Source organism: Scyliorhinus canicula, chromosome 17 (genome assembly GCF_902713615.1).
Source record: "Scyliorhinus canicula chromosome 17, sScyCan1.1, whole genome shotgun sequence".
Taxonomy (NCBI): domain Eukaryota; kingdom Metazoa; phylum Chordata; class Chondrichthyes; order Carcharhiniformes; family Scyliorhinidae; genus Scyliorhinus; species Scyliorhinus canicula.
Genome location: NC_052162.1, coordinates 18,889,899 through 18,903,781, shown reverse-complemented (window position 1 = coordinate 18,903,781; position 13,883 = coordinate 18,889,899). Strand labels below are relative to the sequence as shown.

Sequence of the window (13,883 nt, the reverse complement as noted above, 5' to 3'; positions counted from 1 at the left end):
CCTTGCCATCCCCCACTCCTTCCACCTTATCCTGGGGACGGCTGATCGGGAAAGGCCGGCACCTGCTTCCTCACATAATAATAATCTTTATTCGTGTCGCAAGTAGGCTTACATTAACACTGCAATGAAGTTACTGTGAAAATCCCCATGTCACCTGTTCGGGTACATTTAGGGAGAATTCAGAATGTCCGATTCACTTAACAAGCACTTCTTTCGGGAGTTGTGGGAGGAAACCGGAGCACCCGGAGAAAACCCACGCAGACACGGAGAATGTGCAGACTCCGCACAGATAGTGACCCACGCGGGAATCGTACCCGCGACCCTGGTGCAGTGAAGCAACAATGCTAATCACTTTGCTACCGTGCTGCCCGTAGTCCCGTACCTGTAAGTATCAGAACCTATTCCCCCGGGACAGCTCATATTCCTCCAATTTCTCCAAACCCGAAAAGTTGCCCCCACAAACAGGTCCCCAAACCACTCGATCCCTGCCCGACGCCTCGCATCCAAACCCCCCCTTCCAACCGGTACAAGTCTCTGATTACTGCAAATCGGTGCCTAACCGAGGCAACTTCCAATCTCAGATGCTGCCACCACTGTCCCCACACCCGCAGGGCTACCACAACCACAGGGCTCATGAAGTACTTGGCCGGCGAGAACAGCAGAGGCGCCGTCAACAATGCCCCCTAACCTGTACCCTTGCAAGAAGCTGCACCCATGCCGACCCTGCCCCCACAATCCACTTCTTTACAATAACAATATTCATAGAATCATAGAATTTACAGTGCAGAAGGAGGCCATTCTATATAAATTTTATATTCGCTGCCCAATAATAATTCATTCTGCTTTGCAAGGCCATCCAGCTCCAACAGCACCTTCATAGAACAGTGCAGCACAGAACAGGCCCTTCGGCCCTCGATGTTGTGCCGAGCAATGATCGCCCTACCCAAACCCACGTATCCACCCTATACCCGTAACCCAACAACCCCCCCCCTTAACCTTACTTTTTAGGACACTACGGGCAATTTAGCATGGCCAATCCACCTAACCTGCACATCTTTGGACTGTGGGAGGATACCGGAGCACCCGGAGGAAACCCACGCACACACGGGGAGGACGTGCAGACTCCGCACAGACAGTGACCCAGCCGGGAATCGAACCTGGGACCCTGGAGCTGTAAAGGTTTTTTCTGCCCACAAACTCCGAGATCAAAGCATTAACTTTCCTAAAGAGTGATTTTGGACAAGGATTGGGAGGTTCTGAAAAACAAATAATAGTCACATTGTCTGCACTCACCCCGCAAGTGATAGTGGCAGCATATCCCACCTCTTCAGTTCCACCAGCTGCACCAGATTCAATTTGTTCAGTTCTTCCCATCCCTGTCCCACTGCTCCACTACCTTAAACGGCAGCTCGCCCAACCTCATCTACTGCCCTTGATTGGGAAGACCTCACTCTTCCCCATGTTTAGCTTGTGTCCGGAAAACCAAACTCCTAAAATACTTATAATTCCCACAATGCGTCCCAGTAGGTCCGAGATATAAAACAACATGTTGTCCGAACACAGCAAGACCCTGTGCTCTAAAACCTCCCTCCCCCGCACAACAATCTCCAACTCCTTGACGCTCTAAGCGCCATGGCCAATAGCTCTATTGCCAAGGCAAAAAGCAATGGGGAGATTAGGCACTCCTGCCTTGTCCAACGGTGTAACCCAAAGTAATCTGAGCTCACCCGATTGTCCGTACGCTCACGACCAGGGCCCTATAAACAATCGGACCCAGTCTACAAACCACAGCCGAACCCAGCCCACAAGTATTCCCATTCCACCCAGTCGAATGCTGTCTCTGCATCCATTGCAACCGCCATCTCCACAACCTGTCTCCCCCAGGGGCATCATTATCACATTTGGATATCTCCTGACGTTCCCCGACAGCCTACCATTTACGAATCTCGTCAGATCACCTCCAGCACACAGTCCTCAATTCACAAATCCAAGATCTATGCCAACAATTTCGCATTCACATTTAGCAATGATATCGGGCAGTAGGATCTTTACTTTCTTTAATATTGGGGATTTGGACGCCTGCGATAATGTCGGAGGGAGCTCCTCTTCCCGCACCCCACCATCCGGGGTGTGTGTCTCTCTCCTCTCTCTCTCCCCTCTCCATGGCTGGGGGCTCGTAGAGCCGCCTATAAAAATAATGTTCTCGGCCGTTGTGAGACACCCAGAGGGGGGCCGAGTACAGCATCTCTAACTTCACCCCTTAAAGAGGGCAACCTTCACTCGATTAAACCAAGCCCTCCTTTTCACCAGGTCCTGGTACACCCGGAGCTCATTGCCTTCCCAGATGCACCTTCTCATCTGCCTTGCTCACCGCCATGTCTTCTCCTTGTCGAGGAATCGGTGGAGCCGCACCACCATCGCCCTCGGCGGCTCATTCACCAGCGGCTTCTCATCAGTGCCCTATGCACCCTGTCGACTTCCAGGGGCCGGTTAAAGGCCCCCTCCCCCATCAACTCCAGCATTGTGGCTACATATGAGCCAGCGTTCGATGCCCTCGGCCATCCGCACGATTCTTAAGTTTTGTTTCTGGAGTGGTTCTCCAAATCCTCCACATTCTCCTTTAGCTGCTTCTGCGTCTCACATTATTCTGATCTCAGCTGCCAAAAAGGTAAGCTACTCCTTGTGCTCCCCCACTGCCTCCTCCACTTTCTGAGTAGCTTGGCCCTGGGACTCCAGACTCTTCCACCCATATCAATTCCCATTTTTAGTGGTTCCACCATCTTGGCTCGGTCCTCCTGGGCTTCTCTCCTTTGCTGGCTGAACTTCTCATTTAAGAAGTACACCAGCTGTTCCGTTGACCACTGGGCAGGCAGGGCTGATCCTTTACTCTCCATCATCTTCACCAGTGGTGCACAAAGAATTTGTTGCTGCAACAGCAGCCTTCTTGAAGGTCAACCCCCGGAAAGCCACTGGCCCGGATGGGGTACCTGGGCGAGCACTCTGGTCTTGCGTGGATCAGCTGGTGAGGGTATTCGCAGATATCTTCAACCTCTCTTTACAATAATCGGAGGTCCCTATCCTCTTCAAGAAGATGACCATCACCCCTGTACCAAAAAAAAGTCGAGCAGCGTGCCTTAATGACTCGTCCAGTGGCTGTGACATATCCATCATCATGAAGTGCTTTGAAAGGTTAGTCATGGCACGAATCAACTCCAGCCTCCCGGATTGCCTTGATCCACTACAGTTCGCCTACCGCTGCAACAGGTCCACAGCAGACGCCGTTCCCATGGCCCTGCACTCTACCCAGGAACACCTAGATAACAAAGACACCTGTCATGGACTCCCATTTACCGACGACAGCTCAGCTTTCAACATCATAATTCCTACGAAACTCATCTGCAAACTCTAGCCTTGGCCTCGGCTCCTCCCTCTGCAACTGGATCCTGAATTTTCTAACCCACAGGCCACAATCAGTGAAGATAGGCAACAACTCCTCCTCCACGATCATCCTCAACACCGGTGCCCCACAAGGCTGTGTCCTCATCCCCCTACTGTACTTATACACCTATGACTGTGTGGCCAAATTCACCTCCAACTTGATTTTCAAATTTGCTGAAGACATCACCGTAGTGGGTCGGATTTCAAACAATGTCGAGACAGAGTACAGGAATGAGATGGAGAATCTGGTGAACTGGTGTGACAACATAATCTCTCCCTCAATGTCAACAAAACGAAGGAGATTGTCATCGACTTCAGGAAGTGTAGTGGAGAACATACCCCTGTCTACATCAATGGGAACGAAGTAGAAAGGGTCCAGAGCTTCCAAGTTTTTAGGTGTACAGATCACCAACAGCCTGTCCTGGTCCCCCCATGCCGGCACTATAGTTAAGAAAGCCCACCATAGACTACTTTCTCAGAAGACTAAGGAAATGTGGCATGTCAACTACCACTCTCTCCAAATTCTGCGGATGCACCATAGAAAGCAATCTTTCTGGTTATATCACAGCTTGGTATGGAGCCTGCTCTGCCCAAGACCACAGGAAACTACAAAAGGTTGTGAATGCAGCCCAGTCCATCACGCAAACCAGCCTCCCATCCATTGACTCTATCTATAATTCCCGCTGCCTCAGGAAGGCAGCCAGCATAATTAAGGACCCCACGCACCCCGGACATACACTCTTCCACCTCCTTCCATCAGGAAAAAGATACAAAAGTTTGAGGTCACGTACCAACCAACTCAAGAACAGCTTCCTTCCCTGCTGCCATTAGACTTTTGAATGGACCTACCTCATATTAAGTTGATCTTTTTTCTACACCTTGCTATAACTGTAACATTATATTCTGCAGTCTCTCCATCCTTCCCTATGTGTGGTATGCATTGTTTGTACAGCATGCAAGAAACAATACTTTTCACTGTATATTAATGCATGTGACAATAATAAATCAAATCAAAAACCTTCAGTTGGAGTGCCTCCTGACCAAACAGTGCCACGATTTTGAAAATTCTCATCCTTGTTTTTAAATTCCATCCATGACAGTATTGCTCATTTCCCTCTAACCTACTCCATCCCTGCAATCCTCCAAAATCTCTGCACTCCTGCATTTCTGGCCTCTTGCACATCCCCCGTTTTAATTGCTACACTGACCGTGCTCTCCACTTATTGGACCACAAGTTCTGGAATTCCCTTAGCTTTCCGCCTCTTCTATTTTCCCTCCTTAAGACACTCCCTAAAATCTGCCTCTGTGATCAAGCCTTCATCTTTCCTAGTATTAAGAAGCATTCTCAGGCCCCGTTAGGATTTGGCTGATATCATTCCTGTAAAGCGTCTTGGGACTTTTTTACTGTACATTGTGTCATCCGTGGCTCCCTTGATAGCACTTCAACCTTAGTCGCAAGATCCTGGGTTCGAGTTCCATTCCAGGACTTGAGCACAAAAATCAAGGCTGGTACTCAAGTACAGCATTGAGGGAATACATACCTTTTTGGAAGTGATGTCTTTTGAATGAGACTGATGCAAGTAACATATCTCACAGCACTATTTTGAAGAAAATGTGTTTCCCTTTGCCCTGACCAATCCCTCATTCAGCATCTCAAAAACTGACTATCTGGTTGTTATCTCACTGCTGTTTATGGGCAGTAAAAGTGCTGCCAAATTTAGTATATTAGAACAGTTACAACTACTTTGCTGACTGATATCTGGGGGTTGCAAAAAGCATTATATAAATACAAAATTTTGTTTCCCAATGTTGCAATTCCATGCTAATTGTTACATCGGTTGATCTAAAAGTGTTGCTTTGAGGAGTAAATTTAACCATACAGGACAGTCGCTTACAGTGAAATATTAATATGGAAGTGCGCTTATCTGAATTGCCACATCCGTAAATGTTGCAAAGACATATCTGCAGCTTATTGGTGTGTTAATCTTTGTTGTACCCTATCTTCAGGGACATCTTGCTCTATAAGAACATTTGTTTCTCTATATGATCTATAACACAGGGTGAGATTATGATGCAATTTTGTGGCATGACTTAGGTTAGCACCAGCCATTCCCTGCAGATTGAGTTCCTGATCATCCCTATGTGGCTCAGAAATAGATGATGGCTAAAGTTCTCAAAGCTGGGAGGAAGAAATTAGGTCAGAGTTCTTGAATTGCTCTGCTAATGGCTATCACAAATTAACATTGTGAGAAATTGGCACCAAAAAGAATGTAAAATAACAAATGGTGCTGAAATAAAGTATTCAAACTTGTCGCTATTGTTCTGTTTGTTAAACTGTATTCAAGTAAAATTACTATTTATAATACTTGTGCTCTTTTTCATAGATTGGAATAATAGAAAGTAATGGCGAAATAAAAATTTTTACTGATCAAAATGTTAGTCCAGCAAAAAGTAAGTATCTTATCATTAATAAAACCGTGGGGAAGGCACATTCCCATATGTTGGTTGGGTGGAATGGGATAAGTTCTGCAAACTATAATTAACTTTAAAAAACAAATTGGCAGAAATTACAAGGTTCATTAGATGGCTGCTCCCTGCTTGATCGATATAAACCTGGGATTGGAATAGTAGTGTGGAGAAACTTGTTCAGAAGAAAACTTTTGAAAAATGGGGCTTCTATTACAATCTGCAGATTGGTGTGGAGATGCCGGAGTTGGACTGGGGTGAGCACAGTAAGAAGTCTTACAACACCAGGTTAAAGTCCAACAGGTTTGTTTCAAACACTAGCTTTCGGAGCACCGCTCCTTCCTCGGGTGAATCTGAAATAAACCTGTTGGACTTTAACCTGGTGTTGTAAGACTTCTTACTGCAGTCTGCAGATTGATAAACACAAGGTAAAGACTGGTTACATTTTCTCCATTTCTCTTCATTAAACAGATAATATGCTCCCAGACCTATGCCAGTAGTACTCCAAATCCAATTGTTGCCCAAATCTAATGGTTGGGAGATGTGCGAGAATGGTTGAGCATTTTTTTCTCATTCTTCTCATACAAATAATAATAATCTTTATTGTCATAAGTAGACTGATATATTAACACTGCAATGAAGTTACTGTGAAAAGCCCTAGTCACCATTCCGGCACCTTTTCTGGTATACAGAGGGAGAATTCAGAATATCCAATTCACCTAACAGCATGTCATTGAGGACTTGTGGGAGGAAACAGGAGCACCCGGAGGAAACCCCCTCAGACACTGGGAGAACGTGCGGAATCCGCAGACAGTGATCCAAGCCGAGAATCGAACTTCGGACCCTGGCTCTGTGAAGCAACAGTGCTAATCACTGTGCTACAGAGCTGCCAAATATCAAGCAGATAACAATTTGGTTGTGATTAGGAACGCCACTTGAAGAAAGCCATGTCACATGAACTGTGATATAGCTTTTAGCGCTCTACTGTATCGTGCTACTGAATTATTTAATGCTAAACTGAATCTAGCAGAACTTGGTATTTTGGTGGTGCTGATGGTTAAGCAATTAATTGAAATGATGTAAATATTCATGTTTATATATGTAGCTAGAGAGAGATGCATATAGTTCCTGATCTCTCCTGGGTCAAGTGATTGCGGGTCCAGTGTCCAAAATCCAGCACCTTCATGACTGATATTGTGCCAGATTTTGTATTTTCCTGGTTTTGGAACTGAGACCTGTAAACAGGCTGAACATCAGACCAGAAAACTGCACGTCTGCTGGGCATCCCCAGAGACGCTCAGTGAAGACTCTCAGCTGACTGTGACTCTCAGGTGTTGGAAGACAGGAACGTCTGGGAATGGGGGTCAGTGACCAGGAAGGAGGAGATTACAGCAATCAGAAATTGGGGTATTCTGTGGCCAACAGCAGCACATGTTTTTCATGCATTCCTTCACCTTTTGACTTTTTATTTAAGCCTGCAAGTGTTTTTACCTTTTCTGGTAGATTGTTGGCAATGGTTGTTTGAGCTAACTTGTCTTTGACAGCTGCATTCAGGGCAAACCAATTGCATAAATGGAGCATGAAATGGACATTAGGCCTCTTGGGTAGATGCAAAAGCACTAATGCCTTTTTGATACAGGCCCTGGATGCCTGTACCAATATCACATTTGGAAATCAGCTGCAAAATATCCATCTGTTTGGGGAATTCCAAATTTTGGATAATGTTCCTGTTATCAGTTTTTTCTATTTTTTTAGGGGTAGCACAGTGGTTGGCAATACAGCGGCAGGGACTCTGGTTCGATTCTGACCTTGGGTAACTGTGTGGAGTTTGCAATTTCTCCCTGTGTCTGTGGATTTCTTTCACCCGACAAAAGATGTGCAGGTTAGGTGGATTGGCCATGCTAAATTACCCCTTGGTGTCCAAAGGTTAGATGGGGTTACTGTGATAGGGTGGGGGAGTGGGCCTAGATGAAGTTCTTTTTTGGAGGGTAAATCCAGATTCGATGTGACGAATGGCCTCCTGCATGTAGGACAGAATAAAGTGAAATGTGTATTGCTTTGGTGTTTGAATCTTCTGTATGTAAATTAGCAATTTTTTCCAATATCCGGTTCCATTGAGCAACCTCTCCCTTCTTTGCACAAGAGTTCTGTTGACTCAGCGGTTCCTTTTCCAATCCAAAATATCATAGATTTTACAGGTGCCTGCAGGCCTTTAGTCGCTCTCACCTAAATGAGTATTCGTGAAGTAAGCCTGGACAGTAGGTATAGGCATGCTATTTGACTAAGGGCACTACAATTGAGCCCAGTCCATCTCCCTTGACATCCACACATTTAACTTTTCAGCAGGGATCACTGGATATTGAACAGAAACTCTGGCAAATTTTGTCCCCCACTTTATTCCAAAAGTGCAGAGGGAAGAAAATGCTCTTACTTGAGATCATCTAGTTGAACAGAAGAACTTTTTCTCAGGACAGTGCCTGGCTGTATTACCACACCTAGATATTCAGGTTGTAGGTTCATGGTATCAGCCCTAAATGCACCACACTACTAGGGTAATAGTCTCAATCTTACCTGCTGAGCAGTAGCTACTTTTTTTTGACATGAGCAAAAAATTGGCCATTGAAACTGAAAGCAAGGTTATCCTGCATAATGAGTATAGTGCTGTGATTGCTTCCAACTATTGGCTTATATCAAAAAAAACATTTGATTTAAAAACTAAAATTCCAAAAGTATATTTAGTTATTTTGATATTGTTGGTGTCCATTGGCTTCATTGATTCTTTAAAAATCTGCGCAAGTTATATTTGTTGTAACAAAATTATGAAACTTGTTTGACTATATCTGACTATATCTTGCATCATCTAGCTGGCTTCCAGTTTTATTTCTTGTAATTGACATGTATACAGATGCTAGAAGATCTTGAACTACCAAATGTTTCCATTACTAATATGAATACCAGAAGATGGTGCTGGTGCTTGCAACCTCTCTCTTTCTCTTTACAGTTGCATTAGTGACAGTAGCATCTTCGCATCTCACCACCCCTGGGAAACAAATTTTGCCAAAAACACTCGGGCTATCAAATGTTAGTAACGCTCCTCAGATGGTAAGGATACTGCTTTCAAACACTAAATGTTGATTGTTGCAGTATGATGACATGTCTTCACCTTTATCTCACCGCTTCTGAAGGTTTAATGATAGTTCTCTGATAATTTACTCAAGTAGGCACTCTTGAAAATGATGAGACTTTTAAATATATATATATATATATATTATTCCAAACAGTCAAATACAAACAACACGCAACACCTCAAACATGGATAGAAATGGCCTCCACTAAATGTTAAAACCCCTCTAACGGCCCCCTAAGGGCGAACTTGATTTTTTCCAAATTCAAAAATTCGTAAAAATCCCCCAGCAACCCCTGACAACTCTGTTGACCACCCACTCGATAAAATCCGTCACCTGGTAATCAGAGGCGACGGTCACGACTTCAGCCCCCTTCCCCTCCGTCAAGTCCAACACAGCAAAAAAACGCTGCCAAAGGGAACGGCACCATCTTGACCCCCACTATCCTCGACAAAGTCTCGAACGTCGCCTCCCAGAAATTCTTCAGCTTTGCACACCCCCAAAACATACGAGCGTGGTCGCCCGCCCCCTCCCACGCCTCTCGCGTGCAACCTCCACTCGATCGACTCCTACGAAGGTAGCTAAGACCCGCACCGCAAATACCTAAACTCACTCCACCTCGGCAACTGAAATTTCTCCCACAATTCCTCCAACTCTACAAATCTTCTTGGCGAAAAAGGTCTTACCTGCTCTATCCCTTCCTCACGCCACCTCCTATATTGCATTCATCCCCCAGGTATAGACCTATGGTTCCCACATAAGTGTCAGTACTGACATATACCCTAACTTAAAGCCTCTTTAACCGGTTCCAAATTTTGGTCAATGACATCACTGACATCCATCGGTACGATCACTTCCGGCATCCCATTCTCTGATGGGGTCATAACCACATTCAATAGCCTCCTGATATTACTTGACAGCTGCCGCTCCTTAATAAACTCCATCTGATCCTCCGAGACCGCATCCAGCACAATCCTCTCCAACTGCCTCGCCACTAGCTTGGTCAACACTTTTATGTCTGTTTTTAATAACGAGATGGGTGTATCGGTCTCTGGGGCAGAAACCACCACCCTCCTCTCCCTGCACGCTTTATCCCCAAAAGTCAACCATTAAATGGGCAGAAAGGGCCAAAGCCAACATCTTCAAGCAGCCACCTTGTGTGTGACCAAACAGACCATGGCCGCCAACGGCAGTTTGAAAATGATGTGACTTGATGAGCAGTAATGAGAATATTATCGCCGTGCTCAATTCCTCACTCTAGTGTGTAGCCACCTGGGGTGGCCATGTCCCGATTCCAAAATGGATACTTGCAAAGAGTTCAGGGAAAAATGGACAGCACTAGAAAAACAAGCAGGTGCAAGGTTTCCTGTGGGTTGGAACTTGCAGAACCCAGACAGAACTGAAACTACAAGCCATTAGCATAGTAATGAGCTACCTCCGGGGACAAAAAGAAACATTGAAACAATCGGTACCAGGACAGACTTCCCGGCACCAGTGGAAGCTAAAACAAAGGCAGGCCAATGGTTACCTAGAGCCCGCCCAATGATCAGGGAACGACCCCGTTATTGGAGAGAATCGATACAAACGATTGGGACATGGTCCAATTAATTGGGACCAAGTCCAGGGCCCGCCCAGAAGGGCACAAAATCCTGGGGGCTATAAAATCGTCCCCAAGGTCAGTTCACTCTCTTACTTTCTCCATCTTCACCTTGGCATTTGGCTCTCAGCGACGAGAGGCCCGCCAAGCACCAGCCAAGTAAGTATAAGGTCAACGCACGCTACGAGATAGACGCTTCTAGCTACTATTCTATACCAGTTCGAAGCCAGCAGTATCAGAACCGGGCAACGGCCATTGTTCCTCTGACTGAGTGTGCACTCTAAGCTAAGTATACGCTTCTAGTAGTAGTTGTAGTTTAGTGAGTAGATTATGTGCATGAGTAATAATTGACTGTGTGTAAATAAATGTGCATTGATTTCAAACTTACTGGCGTATCAAGTCATTCATCAGTATTCGGTTTGAACCTTGTATCAGAAAGATACCTGGCGACTCTTGAGCAAAGGTAATTAAAACAGAGCAAATTAAGGGAAAGCATAACGAGCAAAATTTACTGGCGACATCTGATGGGACTCGACTTAGAAGTGGGGCCCCCCACTCCGAGAGAACCCAAAATTTCAATTAGAAATCCAATTGGAAACACAAGAAGCACAAGAGTTTAAGCAGTACTGATCAATCCTCCAGAATTCGGAAGTGTGTTAATACATGCGTACTAACAGGGATATAAGGTAAACCTGAGAGATTTTGTTGCGTAAAACTGTCGGGAGTTTTGTAGGCCGGAAATTAGCGTAAACCGTACCCGTGTTTACATCACTGCTTTATCACCCCCGTTCCAAATTTAATAGAGAACCCAGATATAGGAAAAATGGCAATGAAGGCAATGGAATGCCTTAACCCACAGGAATTTGAGGTTGCAGCAACCAGCAGAGTAGGACAGTGTCCCGTTTGGGAAGGAAAAATTAGGAAGCACCTCAAAGGGAAAGGATGGCCCCTTTGGAGCGAATTTTGCGCGAATGAAGAAACCGGTCCCGGGAGTATAGGACATACTTGGTGGGAGAACCTGACAGAGATTCACAAGACGAACTTGGGAAAAGCTCGCAAGCCGGTGGCAATCGTGTCCTGTCTGGCACACTTGCGAGGCACAGAGGAGGTCGTTAGGACGCTCCGTAGAGAGATAGAGGAGAGAGATAGAACGAGTAAGGTAGATGTGAGCGAGATAGAGGGAGGGAACTGAGAGTTAAGAGAGAAGCTAGCAGCAAAAGACAGAGGTGGATGATGCCAAGAGGGCACACCAGTCTTGTCTGGCGCACTTGAGCAGCTTCCAGACCCAGTATGACCAGGCCTACCAGGACACACAACTTGCGGTCTTGGTAAGTCAAGAAACAGAACAGCAGGTAGAGGCATTGCAGAAACAGTGCAATGATTTAAAAGCAGTCCTACGAGCACTCCTTGCTTCCACAACGGAACAAAGGCAGAGCTCGGTAGACCACGCAAAGGGCCGGAAGCAAATTGCAGAATTGCAATCCCCGATTTCAGTTCACAATGGCTTTCAGAGCACATTCGGACCCCAACTAGATCAGGAAAACGGCCCCCGATTGGCAGGAATTAAACGAAACAGCCCATAGATACGTACATGGAGCATGTGTGCAGGAGAAGCCCCAGAAAAGGAGAGCACCCCAACCCCCCACTGAACAGGCAGAACACACCCCCATGAATCCGGTAACCACACACCGCAGGGCAGTAACAGAAGGAGTCACGGATTTCATGTATAGAACCCTGTAAACTGTGACCCAATACGGGACGCATGCGAGAAAATCACACCGTTCCTCCCCACTTCAGACCCCCACCAATTCTTCGCTAAGGTTAGACAGCAGGCCACCATGTACGGCCTAGACGAGAGAGAGCAGGTAAAGCTCTCAGTTTTGAGCCTCGATCCTTCAGTCGTAGCAGCCCTTCCCAACCCACAGAATGTAGGAGGAGGCACCCTAGCAGAGATGCACACAGCGATCTTTGATGCGATCGGTTGCAACAGAGGAGACCCGGTAGAAGGCCTGAATAGATGCAGGCAAAAGAAGACCGAGCACCCCACAGCGTTTGCTGGACGCTTGTGGATTCATGTCACTGCAGTTTTTGGAGAATTAGCCAGCGCCCATTTGTCCCCAGATGACATGGCAAAATGGACTCAAATCTTGATCTCTCATGCAACAGAGGCAAGACAGAGAGCTTGCGCAAATCATGACCCCTCAGATGAGGCCCACAATGAGAAATGGGTTTTGAAAAGGTTATCCCGCGCTTGGGAGCAATCCGTTCAGAACAAAACCAATTTTAGGAAACCCGAGGAAGAGCAGGCAGGTGCAGATATGCATACAGTTAAAGCGCACCAGAACCCCGCATGGATAAATGAGTAGAAACAGCCCACCCCAGCCCAAATCGCAGGAGTGTTACAACTGTGGTCAGTTAGGACACTTTGCACGAGAGTGCAACGCGCCAGGGAAACCACAGAGAGCCCAACAGACAGGCACCCTAAATAGGAATAGGGCAAAGCCTATTCATAGTGTTAGCGCCCGTTCAGACCAGGGAGACATGAACGGCACAGACTGACGGTGTTCGGACTCCCCAATTTGGGTCTGCGACACCCTTTGGGATAAGTCCGGCCGACCGGTCGTAGCAGCCAAAGTCCGGGGTCAGCCTATTAAATTTCTTTGGGACACAGGAGGGTCCCGCACCACACTCAATTCCTCCACTATGTTTCAGAGGGACACATGGCCCACTACAGACACCATCACCCTCAGCGGCTTTACAGGCCACTCACAGCAGGGACACATCACAGCCCCTGTATGCATACAAATCGGCAATATAACAACCGAGCACCCCATAGTGTTAGTTGATCTGCCCCACACAGCAGAACACATTTTAGGAATCGAACTTTGAGCTCCCACAACCTTTCATTTGATCCAGTCAACAAATGTGTCTGGAGAATGGCAAAAGCAGCACGAGACCACGCCACGCTCACAGTAGGAGAATATGCAAATAGGATCAGCTCAGTTGGAGACTACCAGTTTGACCCGAGAACAATTAGTGCAGATAAACAGGTTAGAGCAGTCCTGCAAGAACACAAAGCAGCATTTGCACAGCACAAGCACGACTGTGGCAGAATGGCTGGCTTTGTGCAGATTACAGGTCCTGACCCCAGACCCCAGAAACAATATGGATTTCCCCAGGATGCAGAGGGAGAAATCTCAGAAGTGATAGATAGCTTGTTAGAACAGGGCGTACTGAGATCAGTAGCCTCCACTAAC

General features: G+C 46.3%; 1 protein-coding gene across 2 annotated transcripts in view; it reads left to right on the top strand.

The window, feature by feature from the left end:
- The window catches only part of tfdp1a (transcription factor Dp-1, a), an 89,356-nt gene that overhangs the window by 12,794 nt on the left and 62,679 nt on the right, over positions 1–13,883 (top strand). For both annotated transcript variants that reach the window (XM_038774576.1, XM_038774575.1), the window contains exons 3-4: positions 5,823–5,889; positions 8,906–9,006. In XM_038774576.1, coding sequence (XP_038630504.1) covers positions 5,823–5,889; positions 8,906–9,006 — 168 coding nt within the window. The remainder of the gene's footprint in view (positions 1–5,822; positions 5,890–8,905; positions 9,007–13,883) is intronic.